General features: G+C 50.6%; 2 protein-coding genes across 8 annotated transcripts in view; one reads left to right on the forward strand and one right to left on the reverse strand.

Moving 5' to 3' along the window:
* SMIM47 (small integral membrane protein 47) overlaps nucleotides 1-13,682 on the forward strand; it is a 17,921-nt gene extending 4,239 nt beyond the window's left edge. For 3 of the 7 annotated variants that reach the window (XM_067719312.1, XM_067719317.1, XM_067719313.1), the window contains 7 exons: nucleotides 99-208; nucleotides 2,596-2,655; nucleotides 3,206-3,299; nucleotides 3,812-3,884; nucleotides 11,528-11,624; nucleotides 12,212-12,323; nucleotides 12,621-13,682. In XM_067719312.1, coding sequence (XP_067575413.1) covers nucleotides 99-208; nucleotides 2,596-2,655; nucleotides 3,206-3,299; nucleotides 3,812-3,884; nucleotides 11,528-11,624; nucleotides 12,212-12,237 — 460 coding nt within the window. In that variant the 3' untranslated portion in view covers nucleotides 12,238-12,323; nucleotides 12,621-13,682. Of the gene's footprint in view, nucleotides 1-98; nucleotides 209-2,595; nucleotides 2,656-3,201; nucleotides 3,300-3,811; nucleotides 3,885-11,527; nucleotides 11,625-12,211; nucleotides 12,324-12,620 lie in introns of all 7 variants that reach the window. The other 4 variants (XM_067719314.1, XM_067719315.1, XM_067719316.1 and 1 more) reach the window with 4 other exon arrangements.
* Nucleotides 13,683-16,806: 3,124 nt separating this feature from the next.
* On the reverse strand, nucleotides 16,807-17,747 carry GPR32 (G protein-coupled receptor 32). Its single transcript, XM_067720760.1, is given in 4 exon segments — nucleotides 16,807-16,842; nucleotides 16,845-17,242; nucleotides 17,245-17,378; nucleotides 17,380-17,747. Coding segments are annotated over 4 exon segments (936 nt in total).
* Nucleotides 17,748-18,007: the final 260 nt, after the last annotated feature.

The following is an 18,007-nucleotide window of genomic DNA, read 5'->3' on the forward strand; positions in this document are numbered from 1 at the left end:
GTGGCCAGTTTGGGTCTATTACTCAGCCCGCCACACACGTAAATACGGGGGTGGCCCACCCCACTCCTCTGATCCACTTTCCACCATTCTCTGTCCAGCTCTGTGCCCTTGAGGAAGCCTCTGTCTTCATCTCCATCCTGGCCCCTGTGCCCTCTGGATCCCCCTTGGGGTCAGCCAGGGAGGGGAGCAGGAACTCCTAGGATGAGAGGTACTGGCTGCAGTATAGCTTCCTTCGGGGAACCCCCTGTCCCTTGAGGTTCTGATGACATGGGTCTCACCCCTCGATGCCTAGAGGTGTGTATTGGTTTGCTAGAGCTGCTGTAACAAACTGGCTGGTTTAGACGTCAGAAATGTATCGTCTCCCAGTTCTGGAGGCCAGAAGTCCGAAATCAAGGTTCCAGCAGGGTCGGTCCCTTCTGAGAGCTGTGAAGAAGGATCTGCTCCCTGCGTCTCCCCAGCTTCCGGTGTCACTGACAATCCTTGGCTTTTAGAAGCATCACTTCAGACTCTCATCATGTGGCCTTTGTGTGTGTCTGTCTCTGGGTCTCTCCTCTTCTTATAAGGACACCAGTTATGACCTGATCTTGACTTGATTTACATCTGCAAAGACCCTATTTCCAAATGAAGTCACATTCACAGGTACCGGGGGTGAGGACTTGATCTTTGGTGGGACTCAATCCAGACCCAGCTGGGTGGCAGCAGCTCCCCAAGTTTCCTAAGCCCAGTGCTGTGCTGTCCTGCCAACTCTGAACGTGGGCCCTGTATTAAACTCCTTCCAATTAAACCTTTTTGAGCTGCGCCTGCCGCTTTCTGCTGCAACACTGAGACAGCACATCCTTCCAGATTTTTCAACACACACGTTCTTTTTTTTTTTCCTGCCGCACCACGTGGCACCTGGGATCTTAGTTCCTCAACGAGGGATCGAACCCATGCACCCTGCAGTGGAAGCGCAGACTCTTAACCACTGGACCGCCAGGGAAATCCCCACGTTTAAAAAATATACGTACTTTTTACCAAAATGAGATCATATCGCACATGCAATTTTGGAACAATCTCCTCCTTTCCATGTCAATAACACTTTCATCTCATCTAATATCCACTCTCCTTTCAGAGGTCCCCAATATCTCCCCCAATATCCTTTACAGCTGAGTTATCTAGACCAGAATCCAGTTCAGGATCACCCATCGAATCTGGTCTTATGTCTCTTATGGATTTGTTTAAATAGAGCAAGTCCATTTGCCTTGGTTTTTTGGGGGACACGGACTTGGAGAGACCATGCCAGTTGCCCTGTTCAGTGTCTTGCCTTCTGGAGTTTTCTGGCTGGTGCCCTCAGGTATCATTTCACAGCTGATTCATGTCATTTCCAGCATTTATGTTGCATAAAGTCACCGGGAACGCGGGATTAGCAAATACTGAATCATTGCTTCTAGGGAAAATGTGTGTGTGTGTCACGTAGATTATAATCTTAAATCCAAAAAACTACTCATCCTGGTAGATCCTTTTTTTTTTTTCTTTTTGTTTTTTACAAACTAGAAAATTTGCCTCAGGCCACCCCACTCACAGGTGCCAGAGCTGGGATCCAAACCCATCCGTCTGGCCCCAGAGCAGGAGCTCCTCCCCAGCACTGCCCCCTCCTGTCTCTGGCCTCTGGGCAGCTCTCTGTTTGAGCTGAAACAAGAGAGCAGAGGATTGTCCCCTTGATCAACAAAGGAACGTGCGTGTCCTCAGACTCAAACCTGTAGCCACTCGGGGCAGAGATGGAATCGCGGATAATGAGGGCTGACTGCACTGGTGTCCTCTGTCCTCTGTGTTTCTGGTGACCCCAAAGTTAGTTCTAAAGGCGTGATGGACCCAAAGAGATTTAGGTCTACAGACTCTCGGGAGGGCTGGCGGAGGGCCGCCAGAGGGCCATGGGAGTCCCGGGCACATCACTGTCCCCGTGGCCCAGAGATGGGAAGGCTGCTGCCTCTGCCACGAGCCCTACCATTATAACTGCTGCTTCCGCCCCCAAACTGGTGACCAGGCTCTGGGAGGCTCGGTCCTCCCCCTGCTGTGTCTCTAAATCTTGCAACTGACAGATACCATTGGAGGAAACTTTGCCTGGGCCACCTCATCTGCTCTCTGGCTTCCAGTCTCTTCCTGTTCCAAGATACTTCTTTTTTTTTCTTCTTTTTTCATTTTGTTTTTTTTTTCTCCAAGATACTTCTGGCGCCCAGGGTTGCAGGTCTGGACTCTCCCATCTCAGATGTCCCCCTTCCAAGTTCACATACTCCATGTGACATTCTGTACCCAAATGCCCCTCTCCCCCAAGCCTCTGCCACAAGGTCCCCTTACCCAGAATGCCCTTCTCTTGTCACCATGGCCACCATTCTGGTCTCCCAGATGACCCTCTGTCAGGCTCTGCTGGCCCACCTTCCCTCTCTGGCTTACAGGCCCGGGAAAGGGAGAGAGAGGCCAAGCAACCCTGCGGCTGAGACCTCTGGCCATGAATTTTCAGGAAGTGAGGAGGGGTCCGGCAGGGGGAGGGAGGCCCGGGGTAGTGGTGGGGAGAGGGAAGGGAAGGGATGGGTCCTGACCTCTGACCCCTCCACCCAGAATGCGACCCTGGCCATAGCCGTATTCACCATCCTCACCTCCATCTACTTCTTCAACAAGGTGAGCGGGAAGAGGGCGGGGGTCGCAGGCTAGATCTCGGGGCTCTCTTCCTGTCCCACGTTTCCGTGTATCTCTCTGTCTCTTTTCCTCTCTTAGGCTCAGCAATGAGAAGACACAGGACCCCTAATCCAAGAGCCCTGCCTCTGCCCTGACCGTGACTGTGGCCTCTGAGACCAAATAAATGTGACTGAATCAGCACACCCTGCTCTATCCCACCACCCCAGCAGGCACACAGCCTCGGGCCAACTCTGTCTGAGGGCCAGGCTTCTGGGTCAGAGACAGGAGGCCCGCACTCCTGGGTCTGGGGAAGGTGAAGACTAGGGGGATAGACTATCAGGTTTGAGGCTAGGTGCCCAGAGACTGAGCTGTGTTTTGAGGGGGGAGTAGTCTGTCAGGAGCGTTTAGAGAGGGGGAAGGACATTCCAACTTTGAGTGCAAAAACACAGATAGGAGAAGAAGCAGGGATGACTCACCACCTGGTACCAACACAAACTGCTGTGTACTTCAGATTTATTCCTTCTCTCTGAGTCTTGGTTTTCTTCTCAGTCAGACAAAGGTGAAAATCTTGGACCAGTGGGCCCCAGAAGGCCGTGGCAAGGACAGCCTGAGATCAAAGATGCGAATGGAATTTGCAAGTTGCAAAGGTCTGTAGTGATGTCTTCATTGCTATATTGTATCAACACATCTTTCTCTTTTCTTAGCAAACTCCTATTCAGCCTTCAATACCTACTGTAAATGCCCCTTACTTATAAAAGTGTCCAGACCTCCAGATATACAGTCAGTTACCAGCTCCCTCACTAGCCGCCTCCTTCCCACTCCCTGTCTCCATCCCCAGTAGGTGGAATGCCATGGGTGACACCCCAGCCTTTGGTCAAGTTTCATCCATTTTTCTCATCAGACAAACAATTTCATTTCACCTCAAGATCTGAAAAGGCAGCTTCTGAGTAGGGTGACTGAACATCCTGGGTTTCCTGGGAAAGACCTAGAAAATTCCAATTAGAAACGAATTTATAGTTTCACTGTAATTTTAATTTGTAATAGTGTCCTCTTTAACTCTTCTAAGCGTCCTGATTTAGAAGACAGTCTTACTTATAGGAGACCTTGGTTACAATGCTAAGAATAACCACACAGGGGCGGTGTTGTACTATGTTCCCAGCCAGAAGTTGGTCAGCCCCGCTCTAGCAGGGAAGTCGATTTCCGCAAAACAAGAATTCCGAGACCTGAGCCGGGTAAGCGGTCCTTGAGGCTTAGTCCCCTCTCCCAGGGGCCTTCCTCTCTCCCTGGACCATAGCCGCGCCCCCTATCTCTCTCCTTCAGTCTTCACAGGGGTCATTCTACAAGCAGAGGTGACCTATCCTTCCCTTGGCTCCCCGGCACCCCTGGGACAAGAGTCCCAGCCCCTCAGCCTGGCATAGGAAGCTGTGTTTTGGGGTTTGTTTGTTTGTTTTTGGCTGCGATGTGTCTTCTTTGCTGCACGTGGGCTGTGGGCTTTCTCTAGTTGCTGGAAGCGGGGGGTTCCTCTTCATTGTGGTGCATGGGCTTCTTACTGCGGTGGCTTCTCTTGTTGCAGAGCACGGGCTCCAGGCGCGCGGGCTTCAGTAGTTGTGGCACGTGGGCTCAGTAGTTGTGGCTCCCGGGCTCTAGAGCGCAGGCTCAGTAATTGTGGCACACAGGCTTAGTTGCTCCGCAGCATGTGGGATCTTCCCGGACCGGGGCTCAAACCCATGTCTCCTGCACTGGCAGGCGGATTCTTAACAACTGTGCCACCAGAGAAGTCCTGGAAGCTGTGTTTGACCTGACGCCCTCCCGTCTTTTTCTTTTTTTAATCGCACCCACCTCTTACGCCCCCTCTGTAGTATATCTTAACGTATGTAACTCACAGATGGTTTAAAGAAAAAAAAGCCGCACCCCAGGGTCTTTGCACATGCTGTACTCCCTGCCCGGAGTGCCCTTTCCCTCCTCTATTGTGTGTCAGCTCCACCTGGAAGGCTTCCTAAAAACCTCTCCCAATCAGAGTCAGCCTCCCTGCCTCTCTTCGCCTCCCCGCCACTTCCTCCCCACCCTTCTTGGCTGTGACTGGGAGCCTAAGGCAGGGGGTGCACAGAATAAATCTGACTTCTGCTGGACCCCCAGCTTGGGTCTTGGCTGTCAACGTTTGGAAAACAAACAAATATTGACAAAGAAATCGATCTTTGCGTCCCTCCTCCCCACTCCCACCTCCAGGGTTTTCAGCCCTTGAGTGCTGGGTTTCTCAACCCCCTGGGAGCTACCAAGGTTGCATTTGCACAGCCACAGGCACTTGGAGATGGGTGGGGCTCAGCCCGCTGCCCGTGGGACTTCCTGGCAAGCTTTGGAAACTCCCAGAGCCCAGCTCTACCCTAGGCCACTTAAACCACAACACCTGGGGATGGGCCCTGGGCACTGATTTGGAGTTTAAAAGCTCCTCCGGAGATCCTGATGTGCAGACAGGGTCAAGAGGCATCTGCTATAATGCATTTTCCAAAGACGGAAGAGATAGATTTTCCCCCTTGGAGCTTAGTGCATGTCTGAGGTAGCGCCACGGATACATCAAACGACTCAGAACGTGGAGCAAAAATTAACCTTTAGTTGGGAAACATTTGGGAGTTTGAAAACCAAAGATGACCAACAACATCCTTTTCCAGGGGCGGGGGCATGGTTAGGAGGCACGTGCGTATTTCAAAAGGCAGCAAGACAAGACGAATGATAGCCAGTGTCCTGGAGACCCAGAACATCCGGTGGCCAAGTACTGTCCTGTGTTACTCGGTTCCACCTGCAGGGACCACGGCATCCCAGCGTGCATGAGACTTTCCTGGTTTTAGCTCCGAAAGCCCCATAGCCCAGATATTGTATTGCTAAGTCCTGGCATAACCAGGACGGTTGGCTGCAGGTTCCTAGCCCATGTCTATAGTCGTGTCTTTAGATCCAGGCCCATGTCTGTCTGTATGTCTGTCTGTCTCTCCCTGTCCATCTGTCTCTCTCCCCACTCATTCTCCTCTCCTTCAGTCAGAGTCTAGTTCCTTTCCACCTCCTCCTGGGTCTTTGTCTCTGTATCTTTTCCTGTCTTGTCTCCCACTTGGTCCCTCCCGGCAGCCTGACCTGTCTCTCGCGTCCCTTCCCTGCCTTGGCCTCCGTCTGCCACCGCGTCTGTGTGATGCTGTCACGTCTGCGTCGGTGCCCGTTTCTCCCTCTCTGCATCTCTTCCTTCACTTGGCCTGCTTTCTCTTCGCATCCTTTTTCCCCATTCTCTGGGCCCCTGCGCCCCACCCCGGGTCCCTGTCCCCGTCTCTAAATTTCAGTCTCTCTCAGCATCTCACATTCTCTGGAGTTTGATAAGGTGGGAGACCCCCCCCTACACTCTCCCTAAATGTCCCCAACCCCGCCCCCCAGGAATTTCCCTCCCGGTCCCCGCAGGACACCTGGGCCTCCCTCCCCAGTGCCAGACCCCACCCGTCCCCCCTCAGACTACGGCACCAGAGGACCCGCCCAGCACAGGAGCTGCCTGAACGCCTGGTCCTCTCACATCCCCACCAGCATCAACAGAAGCAGCAGGGGGAAGGGAAACCAGCAGAGAAACAGCACGGCCCCCGTGGCTGTGGCACCCCCAGCAGCCGGGGCCGCCCTGTGAGCCTCGCCAGCTGCAGCCTGGCCTTCAGGAGGCTGTGGAAGGCACTCAGCACTGCCAGTGCACCCCAAAGCTGAACGCCCGCTGACTCAGTGCAGGGCTGGAGGATGAAGATGGCTGGGCAGGCTCCCCGACAGGCGTCTTGTTAAAAGCGTCGGCCCGGTTCACCTGGCCCCTCAGGGTTCACAGGGCTGATGTGCCCAGGACCAGAAGAAGGAGCCCAAAACCCCCGGCCCAGAAAACTGCCCTCCAGGCTGTGCGATGGTTCTGTGCCCAGGTGGGCTGGAGCGCAGAGGTGCAGCGGTCGGCGGCCGCACGGGTCAGCGGGCCGCCACTGGCGTAGAATGTCAGGAAGACGAGGCCGGGGTCCAGGTGGTAGAAGATGCCACCCTGGGGCCAGCCGGGGAGCGTCCAGGTGAGGGGCAGGGGCAGGAGAACAGTGAAGGCGGCATCGGCCATGGCCTGGTGGCCAAACCAGTCTGTGGACAAAGGGGGAGGCAGGGGGGCCCTGCCCCTTGGATCACCAGGAGGTAGGAGATGAGGGCGGCCAGGGAGTAGAGGAGGAAGAGGGTCGTCCCCGGTGGGCACAGGGCTCCAGCGGGTGACGGCTGCCAAGTCTCCAGAGGGTCCTCCAAGGGCTTGATGATGCTTTTGGGAACCACAGGCCTCCACGTTAGCAAGTCCCACACCCCGCCCCCCACCAACTTCCCCGTGTCCTCCATCTCAGGGACGGCCCCCCCGTCCACCCAGACCCGGGGCGCTGTCCTCTCTCCCTTGCTTCCCCTCACCTCTCACAGTCTCGCTCTGATCCTCTCTGCCCCGTCCCCGTCGCCCTGGCCCCGTGCAGGCCCTCACCTCACCTGGCTGGACCCTCAGCCCAGCCTCCTCCCAGCCCTCCCTGCCTCCAGTTATCCCATCCAGTGCAGAGCAGACCTACCCCTCCCCTGCTCACAGGCCTCCCATGGCTCCCCAGTACCCCTGGCCAAAGTCCCGGCCCCTCAGCCTAGAGTGGAGACCCTGGGAGGTCTGAGCCCCCCTCCTCTGCACCCCTTTTCCTGTCCTTAATGCATCATCGCATCAAACCACTCCCAGAACTAGAGGCTTGCTCCAGCCTTGTGCACTTCACCCCTGGTATTCTCCAACCTCTCAGGAAGCCCGTATCTTTCAAGGACTGCAGGATCCTGGCTGTGCCAAGCCCCACGACTACTCTTATTTTTTTTAATTATTATTATTATTTATTATTATTATTTTTTGGCCGTGCTTTGCGGCATGCAGGATCTTAGTTCCCTGACCAGGGATCGAACCCATGCCCCCTGCATCGGGAGCATGGAGTCTTAACCACTGGACCGCCAGGGAAGTCCCGAGGTGGCTACTCTCACAGCTCCACTTTTCAGATGGGGAAACTGAGGCTCAGAGGAGGAGACTCACTTGCTCAAAATCAAAGCAGACAAAAGAGAGACCAAGCCTGGATTTGCACCTGTATCTGTGACCTCAGAGGCCGGGATGTTAACTCGGGGGTCCTGATCTGTTTGCGGGCCTCAGTTTCCCCACTCTGTTTCCTTGTTATCCTGAGCCCACCAGCAGGTGGGAGGCAGGCGTCTTCCAGGGCGTGTGAGCAGGAGCGGGAGGCCTGGTCTCCCCTGGAGGACCCAGGATGGGGAGGCTCACAAGTGGCTAGAAATCAGAGAGCTGGAAATCAGAGGGGCCACCACACAGGGTCTGAGCATGGGCCTCAGTTTCCCCATCTGTGAACCGAAGGATCAGCTTGTTTGCTTGGGCGCTGTCTTCCCATCGCCCCCAGGATGAGGTCTGAGCTCCTCAGCCTGGCATTTGCAGTCCTAGCTTTTGGGGCTCCACCCACATCACCAGTTGCCTAGCTCACCACTTCCCTTCCTTCTGCTCTGGAGTTCCTAGAACAAGCCACATGGTTTCATGCACACATGCACACACCCAGCCTTTGTCCTTGCCATTTCCTCTTTCTGGACTTGACCCTATTGTTCCAGCCAACAAACTCCTACTCAAGCTTCAGAACCCAACTGAGTGCCACCCTCCCCAGAAACCCTTCTCTGACTATAACACACCCCACCAGACTAAATCAGGTATCACCTTCATTGCATGTAGGGTCTCTGAGAGGTTCATGCTAAGCTAAGGGCAGGAATGAAATGTCAACTATGTATGGGGCAACGTGCTATGACCTTCACATGCATCATTTTAATTTATTCTTCCAAGAACCCTGTGAGGACAATACTATTGCTGTCCTCATTTTATCAAGGGGGAAAGCTGAGGCAAACTTAAATAAATGAGCCATTCAGTAAATGAAACAACTCAGAAAAGAATCCAGGTTGACCGACTCCAGAATCTGAAGTCTTAACCATTGTATTATTTCGCCTAAACAAAATTTTTTTTTTGATGTGGACTATTTTTATTGAATTTGTTACAATATTGCTTCTGCTTTATGTTTTGGTTTTTTGGCCCTGAGGCATGTGGGATCTTAGCTCCCCGACCAGGGATTGAACCTGTACCCCCTGCATTGGAAGGTGAAATCTTAACCACTGGACTGCCAAGGAAGTCCCAACAAAGACGTATTGAATGAATAAATGCATGAATCATCCTTGAACAACCAACCCACACAATGCCTCAGGACATGTTTGTAAAGTGAATGAATGTATTCCCATCTTTACCTGGCAAACTTTACTCATACATTAATTCCCAATGCAAATGCCCCCTCCTCCAGGAAGCCCTCCCTGACTTTTCCAGGCCTAGTCCTTCTACAGTCCCTCTTCCTCCCTCGGATCCCCTCCAGACTGGAACTGTCTGTGCCCTATTTATCTCCTATACCAGCCTGGGAGCCCCTGGAGGGCTGATTCATATCTGTGTCCCCAACATCTCCCAGCTCAGGACCAGGTCACATGAGACCTCAGGACGTATTTGCATGCACAGCTCATGGTCTGGTGACAGATCAGGAGGAAGAAGAGACTAAAACCCAATGATGAGGAAGACATGCAAAACCTCAGGGTGGTCCTCCAGAAAAGACATGGCTGGAGCTTCAGGACCTAGAGCAGACTGAGTGAGCACTATACCAGGAGTCCAGAGACAACCCACCTCCTCGTATGACCAGATCCCTCATGTCTGAGCTCCAGTTTTCTCAGCCGGAGAACAAGGGTCCATGGACAAATTGGGTAGTGAATAATGAGCACATCGCAGACTGCCATATTGGATCCTCCCAAGGGCTCCCCATCACCCTCCGCACCCCCCATTCCTCCCACCTCTAGGCCTTTGCACCCGCTGTGCCCCCTGCCTGGAGCGCCCTTCCCCACACCTCTTCCTCACATCACTCAGGTCTCTGCTAACGGTTGCCTCTTTCAAGCGTCTAAACCCCTCAACACTCCTCTCCCCTTAATCCTCCTGCTTTCCTCTCCATAGCACTGATGATCATGCATTGGTTTTTAAAATTGTAATTGTTTAATTGTCTGTCTGCACCCCTCCCCGCACCCCACCCCAATGCTGTAACAAAGGAATTCCATAAGAGTAGGGATTTTCATCCTAAAACAGTGCCTGGCACATTGTAGGTGCTCAATAAATATTGTTGAATAAATGAATGAATAAATGTGAGTAGGGAACCCCACGCCCACTGTAGTAGGCAGATGAATGGCCCCAAAGATGTCCACGTCCTCATTCCGGAACCCGTGGGTATGTTACCTTACATGGCAAAGGGGAATGAATGTCTCAGATGGAGTTAAGGCTTCTAGTCAGATGACTCTAAAATAGGGAGAGAAGCCTGGATTCTCCAGGTGGGCCCAATATAGTCACAATATAGGGATTCTGATATGTGGAAAAGGGAGGCAGAGAGAGATTTGAAGATGCTACCTGCAGGGCAATTCCCTGGCAGTCCAGTGGTTAGGACTCCTTGCTTTCACTGCCATGGCCTGGGTTCAATCTCTGGTCAGGGAATTAAGATCCCGCAGGCCGCGTGGTGTGGCCAGAACATAATAATAAATATATAAATGAAGATGCTACCTTTGGGATTTGAAGATGGAGGCAAAAGCCATGAGCTGTGAAGCGGGGACAGCCTCTAGGAGCTGGGAAAGGAAAGGAAAAGGATTCTCCTCTAGAGCCTGGTGACACCCATCTAGGACCTCTGACCTCCAGAATCATGAGATAGATGTGTGTTGTTTGAAGACACTAAGTTTGTGGGAATTTGTTACGCCAACCATAGGAAAATAATACACCCATTTTATAGACCGGCCATTTGGAGGCTCTCTGAGGGCCAGGCACCCAATTGCTGAGTTTGCCCCCTCAGTAAGAGGTGGTAGGAAGTTGGGGACAGGCCTCAGAGAGAGGAGCATCTGGACCCAGAATGGCCAAAGGAGAGGCATGGAGGGAGGGGTCAGGCTGTGGTGGGAGGGATGGGGCTGGCTGTGGGGAAAGAGGGGATGCGAGTGCTCCGCTCTGCCAGGCTTATCTTGTGGCTCCTGTGGGCTTCAAAGTACCCACAACCGGGAGGCGGAAGGAGTAGCAGGGGATCCCACATTAGAGCCCATTACCAGCCTCTCCCTCCCTCCACTCCCTCCAGCCCTGTCTGTCCCTCTCTCTCTTCTCCATACCCACCGCCTGGTCCCTACTCAGGCCTCCTCCTCTTTCCCTGGACCCCTCCCCCCTCCCAGCCGCCTTCTGGTCTCTGTCCACCCCCACGGGGGCCCCAGAGGATTCTTTCTACACCCAGGGTTAACCCTATCCCTCCCCTGCTCACACACCTCCCATGGCTCCCCAGTGCCCCCGGACTAAGACCCAGCCCCTCAGCCTGGCGTTCCACTGTCACCCATCAGAGCCCTCTATTTCACCTCCCACGGCTTCACCCTAAAGCTCTGGGTGCCACACACCTGGTACCTGCTCTGTCGCAGCCATGACCACCTTGGTTCTCACTGTCTGTGTCCGTCTCTGCCACCAGTCTGCAGCGTCTTTGAGATCAGGGTTCTGGTCTTACTCCTCCGGGGTCCCCGGCATCACCCACCACAGGGGAGGCACGTGGTGGGAGGGTCCCCACTTTCGAGTGAATCATTTAACACTCTAGAAACCCAGGTCTTGGTCAGCGTGAGTCTGAGGGGTGTAGGGCAGCACATCATTCATTACAGTCCATGTCCCAGGCATGGAGGACCCAGAAACAATGATACAGGCAAGGGTGTAAGGCTGTCACGTTGCCTTCCCTTCATTTTATTCCACACAAACAAGGATGGGGACCGGGAGATCCAAGCACAGCTCACCGTGACATCCAAGGTGCTGAGTTTGAATCCGGATCCTGACACCTTGACCCCGGCTGGGACTCCGGGTAAGTCTCTACCCCAGTAAGGCTGCGTGAGAATTTGAAAGCGTGCGGGTGCTCAGTCAACAGGAGTAGAACCTATGACTTTGCAGTCGCAGGGGGAGGGTTTCAGGTGTCAGGGGGTGAGGCGTCTCATGACAGCTATTTTCCGACATTTGATGACAGTCTGTCTGTCCCCCGCGGCTGGGAGCATCTCAAACCAGGCCAGGTTCGGGGCGCCGCCTTTCCTCTCTCCTTGCTGAGACAAACAGAGGTAGTGATTAAGAGCGCGTAATTGCCTCCCTCCTGCCTGGGAGGTAAATACCTTTCTATAGGATCCTACCGTTCAGGACTGTCTTTCCTAGGCTGTGAGCTGCGTGAGGGCAGAGGCTGTGTTCTTGTCAGGAACGCTTGAATCCCTACTTTGTGCTCGGTCAGTACTATGTAGGGACAGAGTACGACGTGGAGGTGGAGGCTGTGGACCCTGAAGGCTAGAGAACGTCAGCCCCTCCCCCCGTAATATTGGTCCCGTCCTCTCGAATGTCGGCCCCGCCCAAGGAATTTCTGTGCCTCCAAGGTGGGGGGTCTTTGTCTCCTTCACCTTTTATCTTTAGTGACTAGAACCACGCCCTTCACCTGACAGGCACTCAATAAACGTAATTGGATGGATTAGCGCAGTCAGACCGCTCAAGTCTTGACTACCACTCACTCGCTGTGTGACCTTTGGTAAGTGACTTTACCTCTCTGAGCTTCAAGTTTCCTCATCAGTGGGCATAATCGTACTACCGCCCTCATAGGGTGGAGATGTGGAGTTCACACGTTTATAAAGCTCTGGACAGGACCTGGTGCCCAGGACACGATCAATACTTGTGGGCTGTCCTTATGGGATGAATGAAGGGGTGAATCGCCTTCTTAGATTCTCATAGAAGTCTTATTAGAGAAGGATTTTCAGTCCCTAGTTGGTAGAGTAAGAATTCGAGGTTTAGGGCATCGTCCACCTCCCCCCCCCCACCCCCTTCACAGAGGCTGATCAAGGAAATGCTGATTCCCGCGCTGGGCCACGCGGAGAGGCTGCTGTCTCTCTGGGTCTCAAAACCCACCTCACCAACCATGCGAGGCTCTCCCCAATCAAAGACTACGATCTCCCCAGGAGAATCCTGAAGCGGCTGTGAAAACCACAGAGTCTCCTTGAAAGACTGCTTAACCAAATTCATTAGAAAATCAATGCAAATTAAAAACCTCACCGGGATCCCACTAGTCACCTCTGAGAAGGCGGAGATCAAAGAGTCTGACATCGCGGTTGCGTTGCGTTGGCGAAGCTCTGGGAAACCGCCTTTCGGAGCTCCCTGTGGAGGAGTCTAGCAACATCTAACACGCCCTCTGACCCTGCCAGTCCCCGAGGAAAGATCTATTCTAACTGATGACAAGACTGATAATAGCAAATACGTCACACCTCCGAGGTGCCAGGTACGAACTAAACGCTTTATCCACATGAATACACGTAATCATCCCAGTGACTCTTTGAGGGAGGTGCTGTTATATCTCATTTCACTTAGGTGGAAACTGAGGCATAGAGAGTGAAAGCAACTTGACAGGTGTCACCCAGCTATAAGCAGCTGTCATGCCATTCTGCCTTCTTGGAGTGTTCACCAAAGTACACAGGTACAAATGTAAAAGGATACTATTGTTGGAGAGGCAGAGAGAACAGCTTCTTTATACTATCCACTTTTTGTTGTTTTTATTAAATTCCTCATTAAAATCTGTCCATGAGGACTTCCCTGGTGGTGCAGTGGTTTAGAATCTGCCTGCCAATGCAGGAGACAGGGGTTTGATCCCTGGTCCGGGAAGATCCCACATGCCGTGGAGTAACTAAGCCTGTGCGCCACAACTACTGAGCCTGCATGCCACAACTATGGAAGCCCATGTGCCTAGAGCCTGTGCTCCACAACAAGAGAAGCCATTGCATGAGAAGCCCGTGCATCGCAAGGCAAAGAGTACCTCCCGCTCGCCGCAGCTAAAGAAAATCTATGCACAGCAACGAATACCCAATGCAGCCAAAAATAAATAAATTTTTAAAAAGTAAAAGTACTTTCCTTTAAAAAAAAATCTATCCATGCTTTCTTTCAAATTTTAGTGCACTTACATTATTGTTCTTTTTCTAGCCTCTTGAATTGTTTTGCTCATCTCCTTTCATGTGAGCATTTTTCCGAATTAGCATCTGAAGCTACAGCTCTTCCTCAGAGTATAGCTTTGGCCCCACCTCACAAGTTTTGTTGTGTAGTGTGCTCATTTCTAAATGAATGGCACTCCAGTTTTATTCTTCCATTTAACCCAAGAGTTACTTAGAGAATGTTTTGAAATGTGCAAAACAAGCTGAGTGTCTGTGGTTATTCTTCGTTATTAATTTCTAATTTTGAATGTGGCCTGTATTATTTCTGCTTTTGGCAATCAACTTGTGCTGTGTTTCTGACCCATAGTCTATTCTTGGGAAGGGGGGAGAATATCATTGCAGGACTCTGATTTTTTTTTAATGCTATAAAGTTCATTATTGGCACAACTAGGAAATTTTGAATTTGGATTGTTTATTAGATAATATCAATGTTAAAGTTCTTGAGGGTGGTAATGATATTATGGTTGTGGCACAGAAATGGCCTTGTTCTCAGGAGACACAGATTAAAGAATTTACAGATGAAGTAGTATGAGGTCTGTACCTATTTTCAAAAGGTTCAAAAATTTCTAGAGGTGCTTCTGACCACTGGGTCCATCAAGGGACAGCGACTGTGCTGAGGGCTCCTTCCTTCAGCCTCCCAGAACTCACATCTACCTATGGGTCTGTTCATCATGGTGGATGTACCATGGTATGTATGTTTGTGTATGGAGAGAATAGATAGATAGATAGGTGTATATTTAAACAGAAAAAGAGAGAGATACACAGATAAGTAGAGAAAGAGAGAGAGAGAGAGAGAGAGACAATATGGGAATGGGCAAATATTAACATTTGATAAATTTAGTTGAAAGGTGTATTTTATTATTCTGGTAACTGTAGGTTTGAGATGTTTCCAATGAAAAATTTTAGAGGAAAAAGGCAAGGCAAGGTAAAAAAAAAAAAAAGATTTACAAGAAAATTTAGGATAGAGGTTATCTCTGAAGGAGATGGAGGAGTCATTGGGAGGGGGAGGGAGAGGAGTGCTAGGGTGGCTGACAGTGCTCCATTCCATGACCTGCAAACTTGCATAGATATTCGCTTCATGATAAATCAATTCCTCCACTTCTGTTTTTGTATTGTTCAAAATGTGGGTTATATGGGATAACTTTAAGTTTCAAAAATAGCACTGAAGCATATTCAAAGAAATCTAAATGCTCATCAGTAGAGGGTTGATGAAATAACTTTGGGCACAGTACATCCAGACCAGGAAATTCTTGACCACCAGCACTGAAAAATAATGTCAGACCTCATGTATTTATATGCAACCATCTCCAAGACATAATTTTAATAAAACACATGCACACACACAATGTTAGATAACGTATACACATGTTCTGTTTGAAAATGCTTATGCATGCATACCTAGGATATCTGGAAGGATACACAAGAAATTGACAACAGTCTCTAGTGAAAAGAAGCTGGAACGGAGGAGCTGGAAGGAAGGGGAGAATCATTTTTTTTTTACTCTGTGCCCACATTATCTTAAAGTTTTATTTTTTGATAAACTAATTTCCTAACTTATTTTTTAAGATGCTTCTATCCTTCCTGATGCTCAGTCATTGTATCATTTTGTCCTCTCCTTATCCATGAAAGATGAAGGCATTTGGTCTTATTTTACAGAGTCGGGAGAACTGAGGCTCCAGGTGGGAAGTTCTCAGGGCTAATCAGAGTAGGACCAGAGCGCCTTCTTCTGATTATGTACAAGTTGGATGAGAGCTTTTGATTAGGATGAAACAAATGTTTGCCTCTACCCAGAACCAAGGGAATGTTCCACTGTGACCAAGGACCACCAGGATTTCTGTTCCCAGAAAGGAGTATTTATGATATGTATCAGGGCTGCTGTTGGTTTCAAGTAACAGAAAACCTGACTCCAAATGGCTTCAACAATAAGGATATTTATTATGTTGCTCACACAAGTTCCGGAGGTCGGCAGCATAATAGTTAAGGTATTAATTCAGCTGCCATAACAGAGACACAAAAAAAACAACAGTTGCTTCAATGAGCTAGAAATTGAAATCTCTCTCTTCACAGCGTGGATGTAAGTATTCCAGCCCTAGTATGGGGACACAGTCACTTTCCACATAGTTCACCACCACAAATGCTGTGGCAGGTTGCAAAAATGGCCCCAGTTCTGCACACTTTCCTGTATCTATGCTCCTTTGCAATGTCACTTTGCAGATTTTCCCTTTGAGAGGTGGAATCTATTTCCCCACCCCTTGAAAATAGTCACGTTGTGCAAAGTGTCAAGTGTAGGTCTTATGCTTCCCCTGTTGCTCTTGGAACCCTCCCCAGCCACCATGTGAAAAAGCCCCAGTCAGCCTGCAGGACGATGAGAACTACATGGCTTGATCAATCCCATCATCCTAGCTGAAGGTTAGCTGAGGTCAACAACCTAGCTGAGGTCAACAACCCCTCCCAGAAACAGAGTCACTTAGCTGACCCATAACTGACCACAAATGCCTGAGGAAGCCCAGCCAAAACAGAAAACTGCTCAGCTGAGCCCAGCCCAAGTTGATGACCCAAAGAAATCATAAAAGGTTATTATTTTAAGCCTCTAAGTTTGGAGACGTTTGTTACACTGCAAAGCTAACTGATACATCTGCATTCTAGACAATGGAAAGGGGGAAATGAAGGAATGGAGAGCAGGCATCTTCCATTAAGGGCACTTCAAGGAAATTACACTGATTACTTTCACTCACATACTACTGGCCAGAAAGTAGTCACATGGCCATATCTAGTTGCAAGGGACACTGGGAAATGTAGTCTTTTTTCCTTGGCTAACCACGTAAATAGTTTAAAACAAGTAGGAGTCTTACTATAAAGGAAGGATAGGATGGATACTGGGGGAAAACTAGATGTTTATAATGAAAAGATTTAGATAAGAGATTGCCGGGAAGACTTCCTGAAAGAAGAGGCAGGATTTGACAGAGTCTTGGAAGTCAGCCTAGGGAAAGGGCTGCAAACTAAGCAGGAGGATTTCCAGCTTGTACGTGAAGGTTTCCGTCATACCCTGGGGGCTTCACCTCGGGGACAGGCTGACTGAAAAACCCCTCCTCACCAAATGCTCTGGCCAAGGCAAAAGGCAAAGACTGGAAAAACTTCTCTTGACAATCTCTGCCAATGAAGAGGAAAGGGTTGAGGCAGTTGTTGAAACAGCCCAGGGGAAATGTAGCCCAGAGGATGAGCAGCGTCTTAGGGTCAGGTTCGTTCTGCGGTTGCTACAATTGGACTAAGAGCTCCATGTTAAACAGGAACCAGGAAATGAAAAAGGCGCTCACCAACACCACCAGCAACTTCTTTGGCTGGCTGGCACGGACCCAGCCCTCCTGCTGGAGCTTGGCGCAGATGAGGTGGGCACAGGTACTGATGATCACCGAGGGCACCAAGAAACCCAGCAGGAAGTGAATGATGGTCACAGTCATTTTCCTCTTCAAAACCACTCACTTCCTATCCTGGGAGCTGGATTCTCCTTCCCCTTATTCTCTATGTCAATATTGAAGCAGCAGTAGACACATCCTTTCTGTTCTTCAGTGGTCTGGAAAATCAAGTATGGAGAGCAAGTGACAGCAGCCAGCCAGCCAGCGTGCTTGCTGCACAGTGCAGTGGTTTCAGGACCAGACGGGGTAGAGGAAAGAGAGGCAATGGTCCAGAGAGATGAGGACCAAGAGACAGATGCTGGTAAAGAAGCTGAGGGCCAAGAAGACCATGTAAAGCTTGCAGGCCACATTGTTGAGGAGCCACTGGCCAATTGCTACACTCTATATGGTGATAAGCAGGGACAGTAAGACAGTGAAGTCAGCAAGGGCCAGGTTGAAGAACCAGATGGTAGTAAAAGTTCGCGGCATTCGGAGAGCAGTCATCCAGAGCGCCAGCCCATTCGCCACTACTCCAACCACAAAGGACACAGACATGATAACTGTGGTCAGCTGGTGGAGGCACTCCATCTCCTGAGGATGGCATTTGGGAGCAGAGGTAGAATTCATCTTTCTAGAAGAGGAAGGACCACATATCAGAGCTACAAGTTACCTTTCACTGCTATTCAGAGCCCATGGCCCCCTCTGAGATCCCTTCATTCATTTTTCCATTCAATATATTTTTATTGAATGCTTATTATGTCACTCTGATACTGCTCTAGGTACTGGAACTGAGTCATGTAACAAAACAGCCCCTCATAGGACTTACACCCTAATGGGGGATGTCAGAT

This window comes from Pseudorca crassidens, chromosome 20 (assembly GCF_039906515.1).
Source record: "Pseudorca crassidens isolate mPseCra1 chromosome 20, mPseCra1.hap1, whole genome shotgun sequence".
Lineage (NCBI taxonomy): Eukaryota > Metazoa > Chordata > Mammalia > Artiodactyla > Delphinidae > Pseudorca > Pseudorca crassidens.